The 17264-nt window shown below is 42.6% G+C and overlaps 1 protein-coding gene across 5 annotated transcripts in view; it reads right to left on the bottom strand.

Annotated features, from left to right (window-relative positions):
• Positions 1-8186: 8186 nt before the first annotated feature.
• PEAK1 (pseudopodium enriched atypical kinase 1) overlaps positions 8187-17264 on the bottom strand; it is a 118173-nt gene continuing 109095 nt past the window's right edge. For all 5 annotated transcript variants that reach the window (XM_068695850.1, XM_068695849.1, XM_068695853.1 and 2 more), the window contains one exon: positions 8187-15606. In XM_068695850.1, the coding sequence (XP_068551951.1) occupies positions 14446-15606 (1161 nt within the window). In that variant the 3' untranslated portion in view covers positions 8187-14445. The remainder of the gene's footprint in view (positions 15607-17264) is intronic.

Raw genomic sequence — 17264 nt, 5'->3', positions numbered from 1 at the left:
CAGCGAGTTGCACACTGAACTTGAACATATTTCCTGACAGTAATTGCAATTGATTTTTCAAATCAACAGGGTAAAGTCATTCTGTCTTTGATGTAAAACACAGCCACATTTTCCACAAGAAAGGCCTTTTCCAGAGATGTGAAGCATCCTAGAGCCTAGTTGTTGCTGCTTGGGTAAGCTCTGTGGCAATTCTGTCTTTCAGAGGGTTATGTGCAGTTACTGCCTTTATTCTTTACGTGACCTATCTGAGCAGAAAGAAGTGTTTGGAATAAGGGCAGCTATTTTGAACTTACGATGTGTTGGAGATGAGGGGAAACAGAGTGAGGGATAGAATTAGGTCACAACTTCAAGATGCCAACATTTTCCTCTTGATTTGCTTATTGCTTTTGTAAGGCAGGCTCTCACATTTACCACAGCGGAAGGAATAATATTTTCTCTGCACTCATTGGATCAAAGTACAAAGCAAATCCAGTGAAGTCATCAAAAATATAATTTTCTGCATTTCTAGGAGAAAGTCTGGCTAAGAGGACAAACCAATTTTCTCAGCTATGTAATTAAGTGTTTACTGTCAGGAGATAATAAACAATCAATCGAGGTTGGTTAAAGCATTTCTCAAGAGCAGTTTAGAACCTCACTGAAATGACAAACACAGTGCAACACAAGCATTTCTGTGATGAAGTCAGACCCAGGGCAGGAACAGCAATGGGATTGTTAACGATTAGTAGGAGAAGAAGTAGGATCACAAAGGCCACTTTTAAGGCTGAAGAGCTCAATTCAGTTCAGGCAATGTCCTGAGCCCACTGATTGCTCCCTTTAGAGAGCAAGTTTGCAATCTTCATTCCCTGTGCTCTTCAGAACTAGTAAGTGCATCCAAATAAGCCACTAGTAAAGTGTTATCACAAAATACCCTTCATTAAAACACTTTGGGAATTGTGGGAAAATAATATTATTGAAAAGCAATCTTAATAACTGTAAGACTATATTCAATTTGCTTGCAACCTTACAGCTTTGCCTTCAGAGGCTATGTGCACCCACGTCTCCTGTTCTCTACCACAGCAATCATGTGCACATGTGGATGTGGGCGGGCGTGGGTGAGCAAATAGTGCTTCGGAAATGCAGCCCACGTTGGGCAAAATAAGAAATTAGCAATGACCTTGTGGCTAATACTGATAGGATCTTTTCTATTATATTTTATCCCCTTTCAAAATTGCCATGGATTGTGAGCATTTATCTAACTGTATTGAGGATAAGGCCCACTTCCCAGATGCAGTTAAAACAAGCTGTTCTTTCTACCTTTAGAGGGGATAACAAATTCACAACCACACCACTGTCTTCTCTTAAATTCTGAAGGCAATTAGAAGATGTAGGAAACCTTGCCATCAGATGTTTCTAATTTAATTCAATCCCATGTTATATTGAGCTCTACTTCAGTCTCAGCCTCAGGACCTAAATCGTTTGTATTAAAAATAACATAATAGCCACCCTTTTGTTTAATCAATGTTGACTGCTTTAGGCAGGCATTAGCAGATAATCTGACTACCAAATACACAGTGAGTTGGCATTTAGTTAATAACTGATGAGGAAAATTTGGAAAAGAATCAAGGGAGAAAAGGAAAGGAGAAAAAAATAGAAAAAGAAAGCCTTACAAAGACTTACAACATTAGAGGAAATACTATGGAAAATTTATTTTTGCCAGTGACTGGTATTGGCACAGGCCTCAAAGATGCACAGCCAGTGGTCTCAGCCATGGGTGACAGGCTCAGCCCACAAGGGAGAGCACTGACAGGACTCCAAGCCGAATGAGGTCTATGGTAAAGCTAACATCATTTCCTCTTAGACTTATTTAAACTTACTAATGGGATTTATAGGTTAGATGCTTAGTGCTATAAGCTGGCATAACTCCACTGAGCTCTGACTGCATCGTCTCCACCCTTCTCTTTCTGTAAATGGAGGTGGACACTGTTTACCTGTGCACTAGCCCTTTTATGGGAAAATGACACTTCTTGTCCAGTGTTTTTCTGGGGCTTGTGTGCTCCCAGATTTTTGCCTTGATGTGTGGAGCTGTTTCTTCATTCAGATGGTTCAGCTGGTAAGAGAACCAAAGCATGTGGTGTTGTTCTCGGGGTGTTCCATGCACTCGCTACATCTGTGATTCAGCTTCGTGAGGTTCCCCTCTGTGCCTGGGGAACATCCTGTTTGGGGACATGGATGGGCAGTGGCAGACTGCCTTGGGACAGGAGGCAGGTTCTGTCAAGGATGAGCTGATGCCTGGTACCTCAGAGAAGCCAGGCTTTCTGGCAGCCCTGGCACAGAGCAGGAGCCAGGGCTGGCAAGAAAACCTCTGGTGTGTAACTTAATGCAAGCCATGCACTGAGCAGCGTGGAGCAGCTCTGCTATCACATCATACCAGCTTATGGGTAAGTCACCGGTCAGGCTCCCCGGCCAGTTCTCTGATCATCCTGGCCTGATTTATCTCACAAGGCCCCAGTTCTCTGGAGCCTGAGAGCTGCCAGCTCTGATAGCACTTAACAGAGGCTGACAGGGACTTACTTTGAGGGGACTGTGCTGCATCCCTCTTTTTTCTTAAAATACTGTCCTGGAAACACGTCTGAGGTAGGTAGCTTATTGCCCACTATCCTTTTCTCTGTAAATCCGCAATACTGTTGTAACAACAGCCCTTCTGGTCAGCCTGCAGCTCCAGAGGAGACGTGGACTGGTTATTTTCCACCCGCGTCCCCTGTGTCTGCTCCTGATGCCTGAGTGATCGTGCAGAATGGAGCCCAGGGCTGCTGCTCAGCAGATGGCACCTTTCCAGTGCATCAGTACTGGAACGATAGCCAGCACAGTATGAGGCAACCCAAGCTGTTAGAGCCTGCCTTTCAACTAAAGCAGGAGAGCAAGCCGTGGCAGTTCGCTGTTCTGCAAGTTACCCAGTAGCAAAGCGATGGTTTACACAGTGTCCTGACGTGTTCTACTATGCCCTTACTCTCTGCCTAAGCTCCCAGGGCTCTCACTGAAGCTCCACTCAGCGGATTTCACACCGATTTGGTAATGAGAGGTGCCACACACCACCTCAGAAGGGACCGCACTGCGCTATTCTTGGGAATAACATGAACTGTACGTGCTAATCACACAAGGGCTTTGAAGCTTGCAGTAGAGACTGCTTAAAGTCATCAGCATAATAATAGAGCAGATTTGGGACTTAAAGAGAAGAGGATGGTGAAGTGGCAGAGGGCACAAAGTTCTAGTCTCAGTCTGGATGACTGTTTGGGCTGAAATGGATGTCAAAGCAGCTTGATCTGCCACTTCAGTGCTATAGCTGAGAATTCCTTTCTTTTCAGAAGCTACACAATCTTGTCACTTTCTTGTTCGTTTTGTGACATATTTAAATTGATTGAGGCTCCCAAATCTTAGCGGACAGTTGTGAATCAATGGTGAATAGCGTGTGAGTAGAAATACTGTGGGAGATGGTTTAGCTGAATGGGCACTGAACCCTGGATCAAGATTTTTCCATCCTTTTCACATTCAGCGCAAAACTCACATTGTATTCTTAGTGAGTGGGACAAAAGAAAACCTTTTTAATCATAGGTAGGGAACAAAACTTCTATAACAAGTACAAATTCTTCAGAGAAGACAGACAACTGTGTCCAAGAACTAGTCGTAGTACAACATTTCCAATTGCTGGTTTGCAGGAAGAAGTGATTAATCAAAAAGTGAAATTTTTTCAAGACTAGCATAAATTGCAGGAGATTGTAAAAGACTCCAGACGGATTTGAAAAATTTGAAAAAGCAGACGAAAACAGCAAAAAAAATTTGAGTTGAATAAACATGGTCTAATCCCTATTACCAAAAAATAAACCATGTGTTCTGGTGTGAGCATCCACCAGGATTTTCAGAACACAAAGCTGTAGGCCTAGAAACGTCTGCCCAGGACAAGCAAATAGGGTGCTGATCTGCTAGAGATAAAAATGTTCTGACATTTCTACAGAATGCCCATATCTTTACTCCCGTTCCCTCAGTTTGGGCTGTATCAGCTCAGAGACAGACCAAAAAGGTCTCTCAGCAGTGCAGGCAGGGAGCAGGACTGTATGCTGAGGTTTCTATGGACAGAGACATTCAGAGAAGTCTTCAAGATGATACACAGGGGGAAATGTTTCATGCCACGGGGAAATGATTTGAGTGCTTCATTTCTGCAAACACATCAGGAATGATCAAACTGCGGGTTTTATGAAGCAGGGATGGCATTGTAACATTTATAACTAATGCAATAAACAAATCGTCATGAGGTATCCCACAGCATCATCTGATATCCTGGTGCTCCTGCTTGTCTGAAGCCTAGTCAAACCCCATGTCTTGTGATGGCAGCTTCGACAATAATGTCCATACAAACCCAAATACATGAGCTGGATTAATATTGCAGAGCATAAACCACCTTTTCGGTAATAAAATGGAGAAAGTTTAGATGGAGACAGGCTCCCCTGGACAGCAGAAGCTGCACGACTGGCTCCCCAGTTATGGGGTGTCCCTTTTCTTTTGGTGGTTGAGGTAGTGGCTGTTAACACAGGCAGACTACTGGCCCATCTCCAACAGTAACTTGATATAAATTTAGTGCCTATGTAGGAACTAGGATAATTTTACCATCTTGATTTAATTCTCCATTTTCTTTAGAAGAACAGTCATGTCCTTTTGCATTTTGGATAGGTGCAAAGTAAGTAGTTGCTTCTCACATATAAACTGCAGGGATTTCCTGTTATTTTTCAAAGTTAACCTGCTGTTCATTGCAGTTAATCTAGGCCACTAAGAGTCCCGTGAAATCAGGAAAAACTCAGGATCTGACATTAGACCTGTAACTGCCCCCTGCCCTTGGGACCTTTCTGTCTCTAAATGGCAGCATGCAGAGGAGTGGGGGCTCTCCCGACCCCAGGGTGCGAAGTCAGGTGCCTTAGAATAGAGCAGAGCAGCACAGAATAGAATAGAATAGTTCAGTTGGACCTACAATGATCATCGAATCCAACTGCCTGCCCTCTTCATGGCTAACCAAAAGTGACAGCATATTAGTGAGGGTGTTGTCCAAACGCCTTGTGAACATTCACAGCCATGGGGCATCAACCACTTTGCTAGGAAGCTTGTTCCAGTGTTTCACCACCCTCATGGTAAAGATTTTTTTCCTGATATTTACTCTGAACTTCGCCTGGCACAGCTCTGAGCTGTTCCCATGAGTCCTTTTGTTGGTTCCCAGGGAGCAGAGACCGGCATTGCCCTCTCTTCTTCCCCTCCTCAGGAAACTGCCAGAGAGCACCAAGGTTACCTCTTAGTTTCATTTCATTTCCTCCAGACTAGACGAACCACTCGTCCTCAGCCTCTCCTCACGGGACATGCCTTCTAACCCTTTTGCCAGTGTTGTTGCCCTCCCCTGGATGCCATCAAGTACCTTTGCATCCTCTTTACATTATGGAGCCTGGAACTGCACACAATATTCAAGGGAAGGCCTCACCAGCACTAAACACAGCGGGAGAATCCCCTCGTGTGACCGGCTGGCTACGCTGTGTTTAATGCACCCCCAAAAGTGGTTTGCCCTCTTGGTGGCCAGGGCTCACTGCTGGCTCACGCGGAGCCTGCTGTCAACCAGCACCCCCAGATCCCTCTCTGCAGGGCTGCTCTCCGGTCACTCACCTCCCTGTCTGTACCTGTGTCTGGCATTACTCTGTCCTGGGGCAGAACACAGCATTTACCTTTGCTGAATGTCACGCTGCTGCTGTCCGTCTAGAGCCCTCTGCCTGGGGTGACAGCAGGGGCACGGCACATCCCAGTACCTGTAAAACAGCAGGCGGCAGCTTGAGACAGCAGCTTCGTACGGGTCTGTTGAACACAGACTACAGTTAAGACTGGCTGGTACTGAAAAAAACAGAGAGTGGTAAATAACTTGGCAATAAGCTTCTCCATTCCCATTTCTCACCTTTTTGGAGTCTAAGATGTAGCAGAGGATTTTGTGGCTTCACCTTAAATGATTGTGTTACTTCCAGCATCTGCTTTTGTATGTCTTGACTCTGCCAGCTGCAGTGTGACAAAATAACACCTTAATGACAGCAAAACAAAGAGGTCTCATTGGGGCGTGTGTGGTGTAAGAACAGGATATGCTGACAGAAAATGTTCACTAGCCGTAGTTTTTTGTTCTCTGGTTTAATACTCATAAATCTGCTTTGCACTCCTCCAGCTGCTCTCCCAGGGCTCCCTCAGTGCCTTGTTTTCCAGACAATAGATGCTGCTACTCACTTGACTTCTGTTCTCATCTAAAAGAGATGAGCTGATAGCAAGAATCCTGCCTCCATCTTCCGAGTGGCTGGGCTAAGCACTAGGCTGTGACATTGCCTGCTGAGATAGCAGCAGCACTACTAAGTGAAGTGCAGCAGATTTGAAGGCCAAACAGGTTGTTTTAATGCATGCCTTTCTCCACAGAGCTAGGAGTCTTAGCTCAGAATTGAACTGAGATGAGACTTTCCCTGCAGGATGGATTGCACAAAATGTTTAACTTGTGCCTTGTGAGCTGGCTGCTCCGATGTAATTCTGGTTGAGGCCACTGCTGGGTAAGGAGGACGGCGTGATTCATGTATGGCAGCACAGATGCTTACTAACTTGGCAAAACAGGCAGCCTGCATAGCATGAAGATTTTCTAGAATATAAAGGTTTGCCATTTGTAGGAACAAAGCTTCTTTGGGCCCGTTTACAATTACGGTGAATTTCTGGGCAGGTGAAAAAACTGAAAACTCTTGCATCAGCCTAAACTAGGCATCTGCTGGCTTCACTTATATTCATATCTGCCACAAGCTGCAATGAGCCAGACTGTGACCACTTAAGGACACCCACCAGAGAGTCTGCACTGATATAACAAAATTCATTTCAAACAGATTTTAGTAAAGCTAGTAAAACTATCATGTCTTGTCAAGGTTGCAGTCTATTTTTGAGTATCTTTTCCCTCCAGCGTGGTGATTGCCACTGACAAACGGCATAATCTGACTGTTTAGCTGAGTCCTTGGCACTTTGTTGAAGTGAGGAGGGATTACTCTGGCAGAGCCGAAATATTTATCAGGCTGTTAAATGTCTTGCATATTTACTGGTATCTCTGGAGTCAGTTAGCTTTGTATTTTTACAAAGGATGAGGACACCAGCTTTAGCTGGTTTTGAAAGGCTTTGAAACCGTGTCTGAGGAATAAATGTGAAAGACACGTAGTAGTTACACTAGACTAATTGTGATCCCACTGCAATTGATGACATTACCTGTGCAAAGCCATTGGAATCGTGGGAAGAATCGAGCCCTCAGGATGGTGGCTCTTTTAGAAGAGTAGTTACAAGCAGCACAATTGTCATGCAGAACCACAGCATTGCTCCAACGTACGCGGTGTCATCTGTTCTATGCTAATAAATTAGCATCTGCAGCTAGCATTGCTGCCTATCAAATCTGGGAACAAAATTGAGCTGTTTGATCTCACTACCACTGAAGTGTGTCTGCACGATCACGGAAGATGCATATTATCCCATCTGTTTCTCACAGACCCTCCATCAGGCTGTATGCTTCAAGGTAACGGATCAGACAAAATGAATTCCACTGCAGATGACTGCCTTGGAGGCATCCGACTTTGTCACAGCATATAAAATTTTCCCTCAGAGCCATTTTATTCCTTCACATCAGGCCATTTAAGCCCCGTCCACACTGGGGAAATGGCTAACTTTGGCTCAGCTCCTTTAGCGATAGCAGTTGCCCCAGCGCGGACACGTGGCTGTCTTCATTTTCATTAATGTGTCAACTCACTTCTCTCTAAGAAGGCTTTACCAGACAGTTGTTCAGTCAGCAGCAGTTGCTGGTGGAGTTTATTTTTGGGCTGCCGCTGCTGCTTGTCAGCATGGAGCTGAACCAGAGCCAGCCATGGTGAGACTTCTGGGGAAAACACCATCAGAGGTGGCAGGCAGCTCTGTGTCCTGAGCCCTGGGCAGCGGGGATGCTTGACCACAGGTGCTGAGTGTCACTCATCAACCAAAGCTCCTATCTGTTGCACTCACGCACTAGCTGCTGCTGCAAACCAGCCCACTTTTCTTGGAGGAAAACCTTTTTTTCTGGACTTGCCATGTGTGTTTTCCTCAGAAGTACAGATTTTAGGCTAATTTCCTATGAAGAAAAAGACAAGCGAAAGTTTGAGTGTAATAAAACTAGTTTATTTACACAGTAACATGAATGCCACAGAGTACACAGCAAAGTACCACAGCAAACCAGAGTGTAACTGCCCCTGATCACAAAGGAAGGCTTGAAGTTTATATACTTACTTATATAAAAATGTGTAAATGTCAATATGAAGCACCAGATAAAGCAATGCAACCAGGAATTGCAAATACAAATTACCCACAAGAATGGAGTTGAAATTAAAGAAAAATAAATCCCTTATTCAAGGTCTTTTAAAGAAATCCCGTTTATAAAAGATCATCAATTTTGGAATCCCTAATTAAAAATAACTTCCCCCCCCCCCCCTTCTATTAAAAACAAGAACATATTCTTAAATGCTCAGCATAATTAAGTTTTAAAAGAAAAAAACCCAAGGATTTCAACTGCAAAACCTGCTATTACCAACAAGCCAAATGATAAAGAAACAGAGGTTAGTCAATTTTGAAAGTGTTCTTTATGAAATGACTAGATTCAAACTGACACAGCCCTAAATATATATTATATATACAATATATAATATATATATTTGCAAATGGGAAGGGGCAAAGAATATTTTTAGGATACAAAATTTCATATACATACATACATATATGAATGTGCCCACACACACTCATATATTCATGTATATATGTGAACATATATTTCTTCCACATAAAAAAAAATTCCATCCTTTTCTAAATCCCTGAAATTTTCCCCTTGGGTGTATGCAAAAAGTAATTTTTGCAATCTGAAGTTCAGTCCAAATTCTTAAATTCTGTAGAGTGGTAAAATGCTAATGTACAGGTAAGCTGAGTATTTCATTTCTGACTGGCAACTCTGCTTGATCTGAAAGCATTCTGTGGTTTCCAACTAAATGCTGAGTGGAGCACCAACGCAAGGAGGCTTATAGGAAATTATTTAAATTACATTCTACGTCTGTTCAAAACCACCATCCTTCTAATACTGCATCCAGGTGAATAGTAAAATCTATACAAATATCTATCAGAAATTCACTGCAACTCAGCAGCAGCAAAGACTCGTTCCTCCTTTTGGACTTGAGGATCCCCTAAAGAAACATCTCCTTAGTATTTCTTCTGAAAAGTATTTTTTGTGTGTTAGGAATCCAGATGATTGTTTACAGAGTATTTCCACAGGCCTGTTATTAAAGAGGTATTTAAAATTCTATTCTGCGCTTCTTTGATGTTATCTTACTGCATAACTAAATCATCATCACATCTCTCTACACATGGACTGAAGGGCTCCGATCGTGCTTGAGGTTTTATAGGTGTTTTAGCAGAACCAACGCTACCTTTGCAAAATCAGAGCTAAATAGATGGCCCAGTCATGCACCAAGTAACAGTTTAACAGTCATAGGCTGTTTCTACAGAAACAGACATTTTAATTCTTGTTTGGGGTAAAGGGGAAATGAAAGTGCATTAAAAGGTCTGATTCAGTTTCCATTGTATCCCTCACTAAAGTTGCAACTGATTTAAATAATAACAGGATTATTTAATTTATATTTACATATGAATTTGTTATTACAAACAAAAAATATATTAATTTAGGTGGGGCTTCTCAGCACAAGAATTGAGAAACATACATTTCATTCAGCAGCAAATACTATTTTTACATACTAAAGTTAGGGCCCTACAGTGGGAAGCTGCTGAATGAATTCTCCAAGCAGCTGATTGCTAGCACACATCTGATTTATTTAAATAATACATTTTTCTCTCTAGTACGTTGGAATTCCCCTGTGTTAAAATGCCAAGATGATCCATTCATACCTTGTGGGTGCTGCTGGGATGTGTGGAGCATACAAGATTTAAGGTGGGGTATTTTTGTAAATGATATGTGCATTCTTGTCTGCAGGCCAGCAGCACAGTATCCTAGCTTGAGTTGTTGATTTAATCAGGTCTGAATATTGAAAAGAGACCAGGCCTCTTTACTGGACAGTCTTGAGGCTCCAGAACAAAATTCTGGATTCCCTCATTCCTGAAACTTTCTAGCTAAGGTTTTACTAATTGATTATCTCAGCTGGTTCTGCTTCTGCATACTGACTGGAGCAGATCTGAGGCCTGAAAGCTAATTAGTGAATAAGTAATTCCAATTTAAGAAATACAGAACAAACCCATTTTCCATAACATCTTAGGAGTATTTTTTTCAGAACTCCTCTTTTACTAGAGATTTGCATTTCACACCACAGTGCGGTGTGCAGCACATCCACTACTTACATCAGGAGCAGCACACCTTACCTCCTTCTGATTCCTCCTCTCCTAGAAGCCGAGCGCGTGCAGTAGATTGTCAAAGCATTAGACTTGTTTTGATGCAGGAGTCAGTCTGGACCAATTAACTTGGTATATTATTCTCCCTGTGCAGATTACGTTCCAAACTTGAAAGCCCACAATTTCGGTGGTTATTCAGGTTTCTGCTGTACTACAAGCAATTTAAAGGAATCTGTTCAAATAACTGAAACTCCAGAAACAGATTTTATTGAAAAGGTCAGCTCAGTATTGTATGAAGTACAGCTTTTAATTTTTTCAAGTCTTTTGCATCTTAACATAGGCAGTATTATTTATAGGGCTATTATGGGAAGAATAAGATTTCTACCAACTGACCAGCTTCATTTTAATTTTTTTTGACAAGGCACTAAATGTTGTGAATCCAATCACTGTGCTCTCTCTGTAACATTAGAGAGGTTTTTAATGGCTCTAATAGGATCAGAAACCACTCAACATAGTTCAAGCAAACATTTGATTTTCCAGAAATTAGTTTCCACTGGAAAAAACTTTAGAGTTCATGTTAAAAATATGTGAACGACAGCTTTTATTAATAGAAAAATATATATTTACAGTCAATACTGTTATCTGAGATTTGCAGCTCTTCCTATTTCTTGAGATCAACTGAAAGTGCGACACTGCTAAAAAAAATTCAAGATCTGTGCACATAGTCATGGAAGTAAAAGCATGCACAGCCAGGGGTTTTGTTCCTGTCCTACACAGGATCCCAACTACAGAGCGGGTTTTTTTCCTTTTGCTTAGCAATTATGCTGTAGCATTCTTAGGATTTGTTTACAATCAGTTTAATGCATACATTCTCAGATATTTATGTGGCATAATCTGTTGCTAGGATGGAGGACTACCACAAACAGTTACAATCATCAGTTATGGGCACATCTGCAAAGTCAGCCGCTAGCTCCCCCGAGGAATACCTCAGGCCAGATTGTGTTTGACTTCTTTGATCATTCTTTCTTTTTTAAAGAAAACACACACAACATTACAAATTACTAAAGATTACCCAGTGCTGCACAAGAAAGAGATTGGTAGTGAACATCTATCCATGCTTGATTATACTGCAGAGTTAAAATGAGTATTGGTTCATCACAAAAAACACTAACTGAAGTTAGATAGCTAGAGATACGAAGGCTTTGGACCAGCTGCATTAAATACGTATGGTTGTAAAACATTCAAAATTCAACTTTGCATGTGCGTGTTGACATGAAAGTGAGACTGAGAACACATGTCCGTAAACACGGAAACCTACCAGCCTCAGGGAACGAGCCCACTACAATGGCAAGTGGTCCAAGAACTGCTCATACAGCCTATATGAGCTAGGTGAGAAGTTGTGTGCGCACAGGCACTACGAAACGAACACAAAACCAGACTACAGAGAACAAGAAGCCCTACTCTTAGCTCAACACATTGTGACTAGTAGCTAGCAGATAGTACGTGTGTGACTTGTCATGCTCAGTGTACTTAAGCTGTGAGGGTATTGCCCTCCTGTCTCCAGAGAAAGCAAAGCTGCACTGAACACATGCGTGATTCTTTTAAAGGTTCTACAAGCTGCTCAGCAGTAGTATAGAAACTTTCTTTCCTGATGTAGTGAAGTACCTCAACTACACACATTGCACTTGGGCTTTTAAAGCACTGTCCTCTTCCTCCCTTCCCTCCCCCCCCAGTCAATGCTGCCATCCTGACCTTCTTGCCAAAAAGAGAAAGAAAAAAATATATATCACATGAAAATATATTATCCTTATCCTTGCCTGATCCTTCACTGATACAGGTGAATCAAACACAAGAATAATCATCAGAAGTTTCAAAAAGTCTTTAGAAAGGTCACAGAGACTGTCTACATACTATGGCACAATCGATGTAGGCTTCTACACGCTATTCCGCTTAGCTCTGATAGATGCCAGAGAAGATTAATACGGAAATTTCAACCCCTCCGAGTGAATGGTGTGGATCCAGAGCTAGTTTCGCTGACCTTAAGCCTGCAGGACTGTTTGTTCAGTTTCCATGCATCTGGTCCAAACATGCATATGCTGTATAAAGTGGCTATTTGTTTCAAGGCTGAAGTGAATTGATTCCTCACAGTTTTAACAATTAAAATGAAATATCAATCCATAAAAAGAACACATGGATATCTGTGCATTTATGTGCCGGGAAAGTAAAAGGAAGGGGCTGCAGATCTAGCATCAGGTAAAGGCTGGTGTGTAAAGTGAACACTGTAATGTACAGCTTTAAAAAATACATACAAGAATTGCACATAGATCCATAGAAGAGAAGCACAGGCTCATAACTAGGGCTGTCTGCTTTCCATCCCCTGGGTCAGAATATTCAGTATCGCTTTTTCTTCTGCATCCAAATGAATTCTTCAGAGTGATTCAGGAAACAATTCAGAGCCTAGCAATACTGAGCAAAAATAACGTCTGTACAACTGCAGCGGTTCTGTAGGAAACATCCATTAGGCCAGGGAAGAAAGTCAGCAGCTGCCTCTAAAAGTGAAAAGCTCCTTCAGGTTGATTTTTTTTTTTTTTAATTTTGTCTCTTTAATACTCAATTATTCCTGCTCTAGTCCAAAACCTGTCTGCAATGCTCTTTGAGCTATTTTGACAACATGCCATTTTTAGGGTGTTGTCTGTAGCAACATGAGAAAACACAAGTTACAGCAGACAGGAGACAGGCAGCCAAACACCACTGTGGGAAAAATGGATCACGATACTGTTAGTTGTGGCTGCCAAACTTAACAGCTCCCTCAATAATTAAACAACAGTGTTTTTGCCCCCTTGTTTTTACCCTTCAGAGAACTGTGTCTGCAGTAAAAGTGTTTCCATGTGGCCTGTGAGCTACACACAGACAAGCTCTAAGCATTTCTAACTCCTGCCAACATACCAGCAGAGCCAATTTCAGTCCCATTTTGCAATATGGCACAAGTGACAAGAGCAAAACAAAATAAAACAGAAAAGGTGGTTGTTATTTTCAACCCCAGTTCACAGCAGTGATTGTCAGAGAAGGTTATGTACATCTTATCCATTTCAAGTCAGGCTTTAGTGCCGTTTGCGATGGAAGGGGAATTTCAATTGCCCACTGTGTGTTGCATTTTTCTGGTATAAACAGAATTATAGCTACAGTACATCAACTGTCCAGACTGGCAAGTGTCACGTAGGGGAAATGGGAAAGACCAAGCGTGCATATTCTGCTTCTTAATGCAGAGGTCTTAAGCTAAGGATAATGGTCCAATTAAGGCAGCATGGTTGAAATCAAGGATCTGTGATTAGAAAGGATATGGGTAGGCAGCAAGTCAGGGACAGAGGAGGGAAGAGGACAGAACACAGATGCTTACTGTCCGCCAACATTGCTGCAATCAGCAGGATAACCACATCTGCAAGGAAAAAAGAAGGCATAAAATGTAACAGAAAGATCAGAAACCATTTGGTTGAGACCAAAGGGAAGAGGAGTCCAGCCCCATGGTAAGGGGTCTAAGGTGAGAGAAAATTTTGCCTGGGATGGGGATTGAAGGCAGTGGAGTGTTTTGTGGCACGGGGCAACGTGGGTCATTCATCTCCCATGTACAACTCCCATCTCTGCTAATGGTCACTGCTACTCACTACCAATGCTACATACAGAAATGACAGAAACTACCCAGAAGAGGAGGGCGATTTGTTTACTGCAGTGATAGAAATAGTGGTATCAAAGTTTGCTCTCCTTTTCATCCAGATATTAATCTAGTTACAAAGTGTCTGATACAAATGCAGTCGAGTGTATAAAATTAATCCCTAAGAGGCCTGGCAAAAAAGTAAAGTTTCTGCCACATTGGGTACGGGATGCAATTTCTCCAATCAGAACTTATTTGCTCAGAGTTGCTGGCTTTGATATCTAGGCCTTTGTTGAAACACTTGTTCAAAGTGTGAGCCCTAGCGCAGGTTAGAGTGTGGGCTGGGGTGGAGGTGCTTCACGAAAAGCAACAGGTTCTACAAACTAGTGCTGCTGCATGATTCTCACAATGCGATGAAGTGAGTCTATAGTGGCAAAAGCCAGATATTGACAACAAAGCCAGTCTTCCAGAATAACTCCACAGTCCCTGTCAAAGGACTTCTCTGCAAACTTGATCATCAGCAGCGTCCTTTTGATGTCCAGCCAGTTCTGAAGGACAGCATCTCTCCGAGCTGGGTTGGAAGATGTTCTCAGAGCATGAAATAAGTCCTCACGTGGACCCCAAAGCAAACACTGGAGGATTCCCTTGGCTTCTGATATCAGGATCCTCTCTGAAGGGTTGGGATTTAGCAGGCAGCTGGCAAGTTGTTGAAGCCCTTGAGAGTAGAGAGAACGGCAAGGGATCTTGGGGAGATCAGCACGAGTATATTCCTTCTCCTTCAGCTCTGGATTCTCATCAAAGGGATTGGGTAAGTGCAGCATTTCGTAGATAAGGATGCCAGTCTGGAATTCATCACACTTTTTGTACTGTGTGGCAGTGATGATTTCTGGAGCCAGGCGGGACTGATCCCTTAGGACCTCAGGATCCACCATATGACTCTTCTGCTTGGCCTGCGAGAAGTTGCTCACTATTAACCTGGCGGGGCAAGCCGTGTTGGGACCGGGCTCCATGGACTCAGAGCCCAGGGGGCTGCCTCCTGGCCTGGAATGAACCAGCAGCAGGTTCTCTAGCCGCAGATCACAGTGTGTGATATGATAAGGCTTCAGGTGTTCCAGCCCCAAACACAGCTGTAAAAGGAGGAGACAGACCTGCCTCTCATACAAATCTGGGCTTTTTGCATGGCGGGGTGCAGACTCTCGCACGAAGTCAGCCACAGTTAAGTACGGAACCTCCCGCGTGATGACTACGACACGGCTGCGAGGCTTGCTGATGGTCCCCTGATTACTTGAGCTGTCCTTCTGTGAAGCCTCTGTATTGGAAGAAGCATCTCTGTTCTTTTGCTCAGGTTCTTTCTCTTCTTCTTCTTGATCTTCTTCTTCTTCAACCTCTGGTGCATCAGGGTCCTCCCATGGAAGGAGGCGAACTGGGACTTCAGCAAGGAAATGGCCACAGTCCTGCTGGATGTTAAAGTTGATAGCCAGACTCTGCCGGATAGATAGGCTGTGATAATACTGCTGGGACTCCTTAGCTTTGCTCTTACAAATCTGGGGAAAGAAAATAAACAGAACAGACGTAACTCTTAATATGCAAGTTCTATATCCTGTTTTATTCAATGTACCCATAGTCCAAATACAAGGACCGAAACATTTTTTACTGAACTGACCTTGGCATGTGAACAGTTTTGCACTGGATTGGAACTGCAACTGTAGATCAATACATGCAAGCAGCTCTCCTGTGCATCTATTGGTCTACAGAAAATACTGCTCAGGCAGGTTCTGCTTTCAGTCAGAGGAGCAGTGACACAAGGTAACTTCACAAGGAAGCTTACTGCACAGTTACTTGTTTATCTGTATCATTTTATTTCCTGATCTTCTCTCAGATTTGTGTGAAGCTTGAAGAAAATAAGAATTATCAAGAGCAATAGGATATATAAAGAAATAAGTGTAGAATATCGGAGGATATGATCAGATGATTGCACACGAGTGAACCAGCATGGCATAACAAGTTACCAGCTGTCAGCTGAGCTAAATGACTGGATGCATGCTCCTTGCCCACTGTAATTGGAAACTGAAATCTATTAGCTGAAGCAGTGTGGAGCTAACACACATCATATCTTCAGTGAGGTACAGACAGGGGAATGTGCTGTGGCTCAGGTGATGAATGGAAACTCGTTAGAACATGGTACCTTAATTGCTTTCAATCATTTGTCAACATCCTAAGTATGGGATATTTTGTCCTATCTACCTATATTTCATTGCTGTCCAGAAATATCTTGCTATGTACATTATCACCATAATTACTATCCTTATTAATTGCCTGCACTGTCATAACAACTGGCAGCTCTGACCGCCTTATGACAGCCATGGGACAATCTCTACTAGGGCTTCTGTTCTACGGCATTTACCAATTAAATTTGCAGCCCTACAAAGACTGAGCTGTGTTGACCGTTGCGCATTAACCTTACTTCTGCTGACTTCACTGAGATTGTTCAGAGCCTGTAAGGTTAAGTGCATGTTTTAATCTTTACAAGGTTAGAGCCTAAATATTCAGTTGGTGTAAAGCACCAACAGGTTTTTACTGCAAAGCTCAAAGGAAGAGAAGATAGGAAGGTATCTCATTCCAGATGAAGTTACAGCCTCCCTTAGCTCCTTTCTGAAAACAAAGGAAAGGCTGATCTCTAAGAATGAGGTTAGAAAAGACAGCACTAGTTCTGCACAGTCACAGCAATTAAGGAGCCCAAATCTCAGACTAGCCCTAGATGGAAGCAAAAGGTGGCTTTTCTCCTGGTTTTTCCTTTTTTGCCTTCTCAGGAACTCATGTAGGGCTAGTTATGAACTCATCTTCCACTAAACAAACACACAAACTGTACATTTAGTCTTCTATGCTTGTTGAGAAGTGCGTTGTCAGATAGTCATATGGAGTAGATACATGAGGTGACGATGCACATTTCTATATGAAATGACAATGACAGTCCCCCCCATCTCTCAAGGGTTACAAGTTTAAACTAAAAGTAAAAATACAGCATGAATCCTTGAATTATGTATGTCAGCTGATCGTCTTGGAGACTGAAGTCCCTGGGTTTATCAAATACTTAATACTGCACAAAAGACAGAGGTAGAAAAGTGTTGTATAGACTACCCTTGCTACATGTATCAAATCTGACTGGGAGAACGATTAATGAAAATTAAAATAATTTTGCTTT

The sequence above is a fragment of the Anas acuta genome, chromosome 12, assembly GCF_963932015.1.
Source record: "Anas acuta chromosome 12, bAnaAcu1.1, whole genome shotgun sequence".
Lineage (NCBI taxonomy): Eukaryota > Metazoa > Chordata > Aves > Anseriformes > Anatidae > Anas > Anas acuta.
Note: the sequence above shows the minus strand (reverse complement) of the source record. Positions and strands in the feature narration are given on the sequence as shown.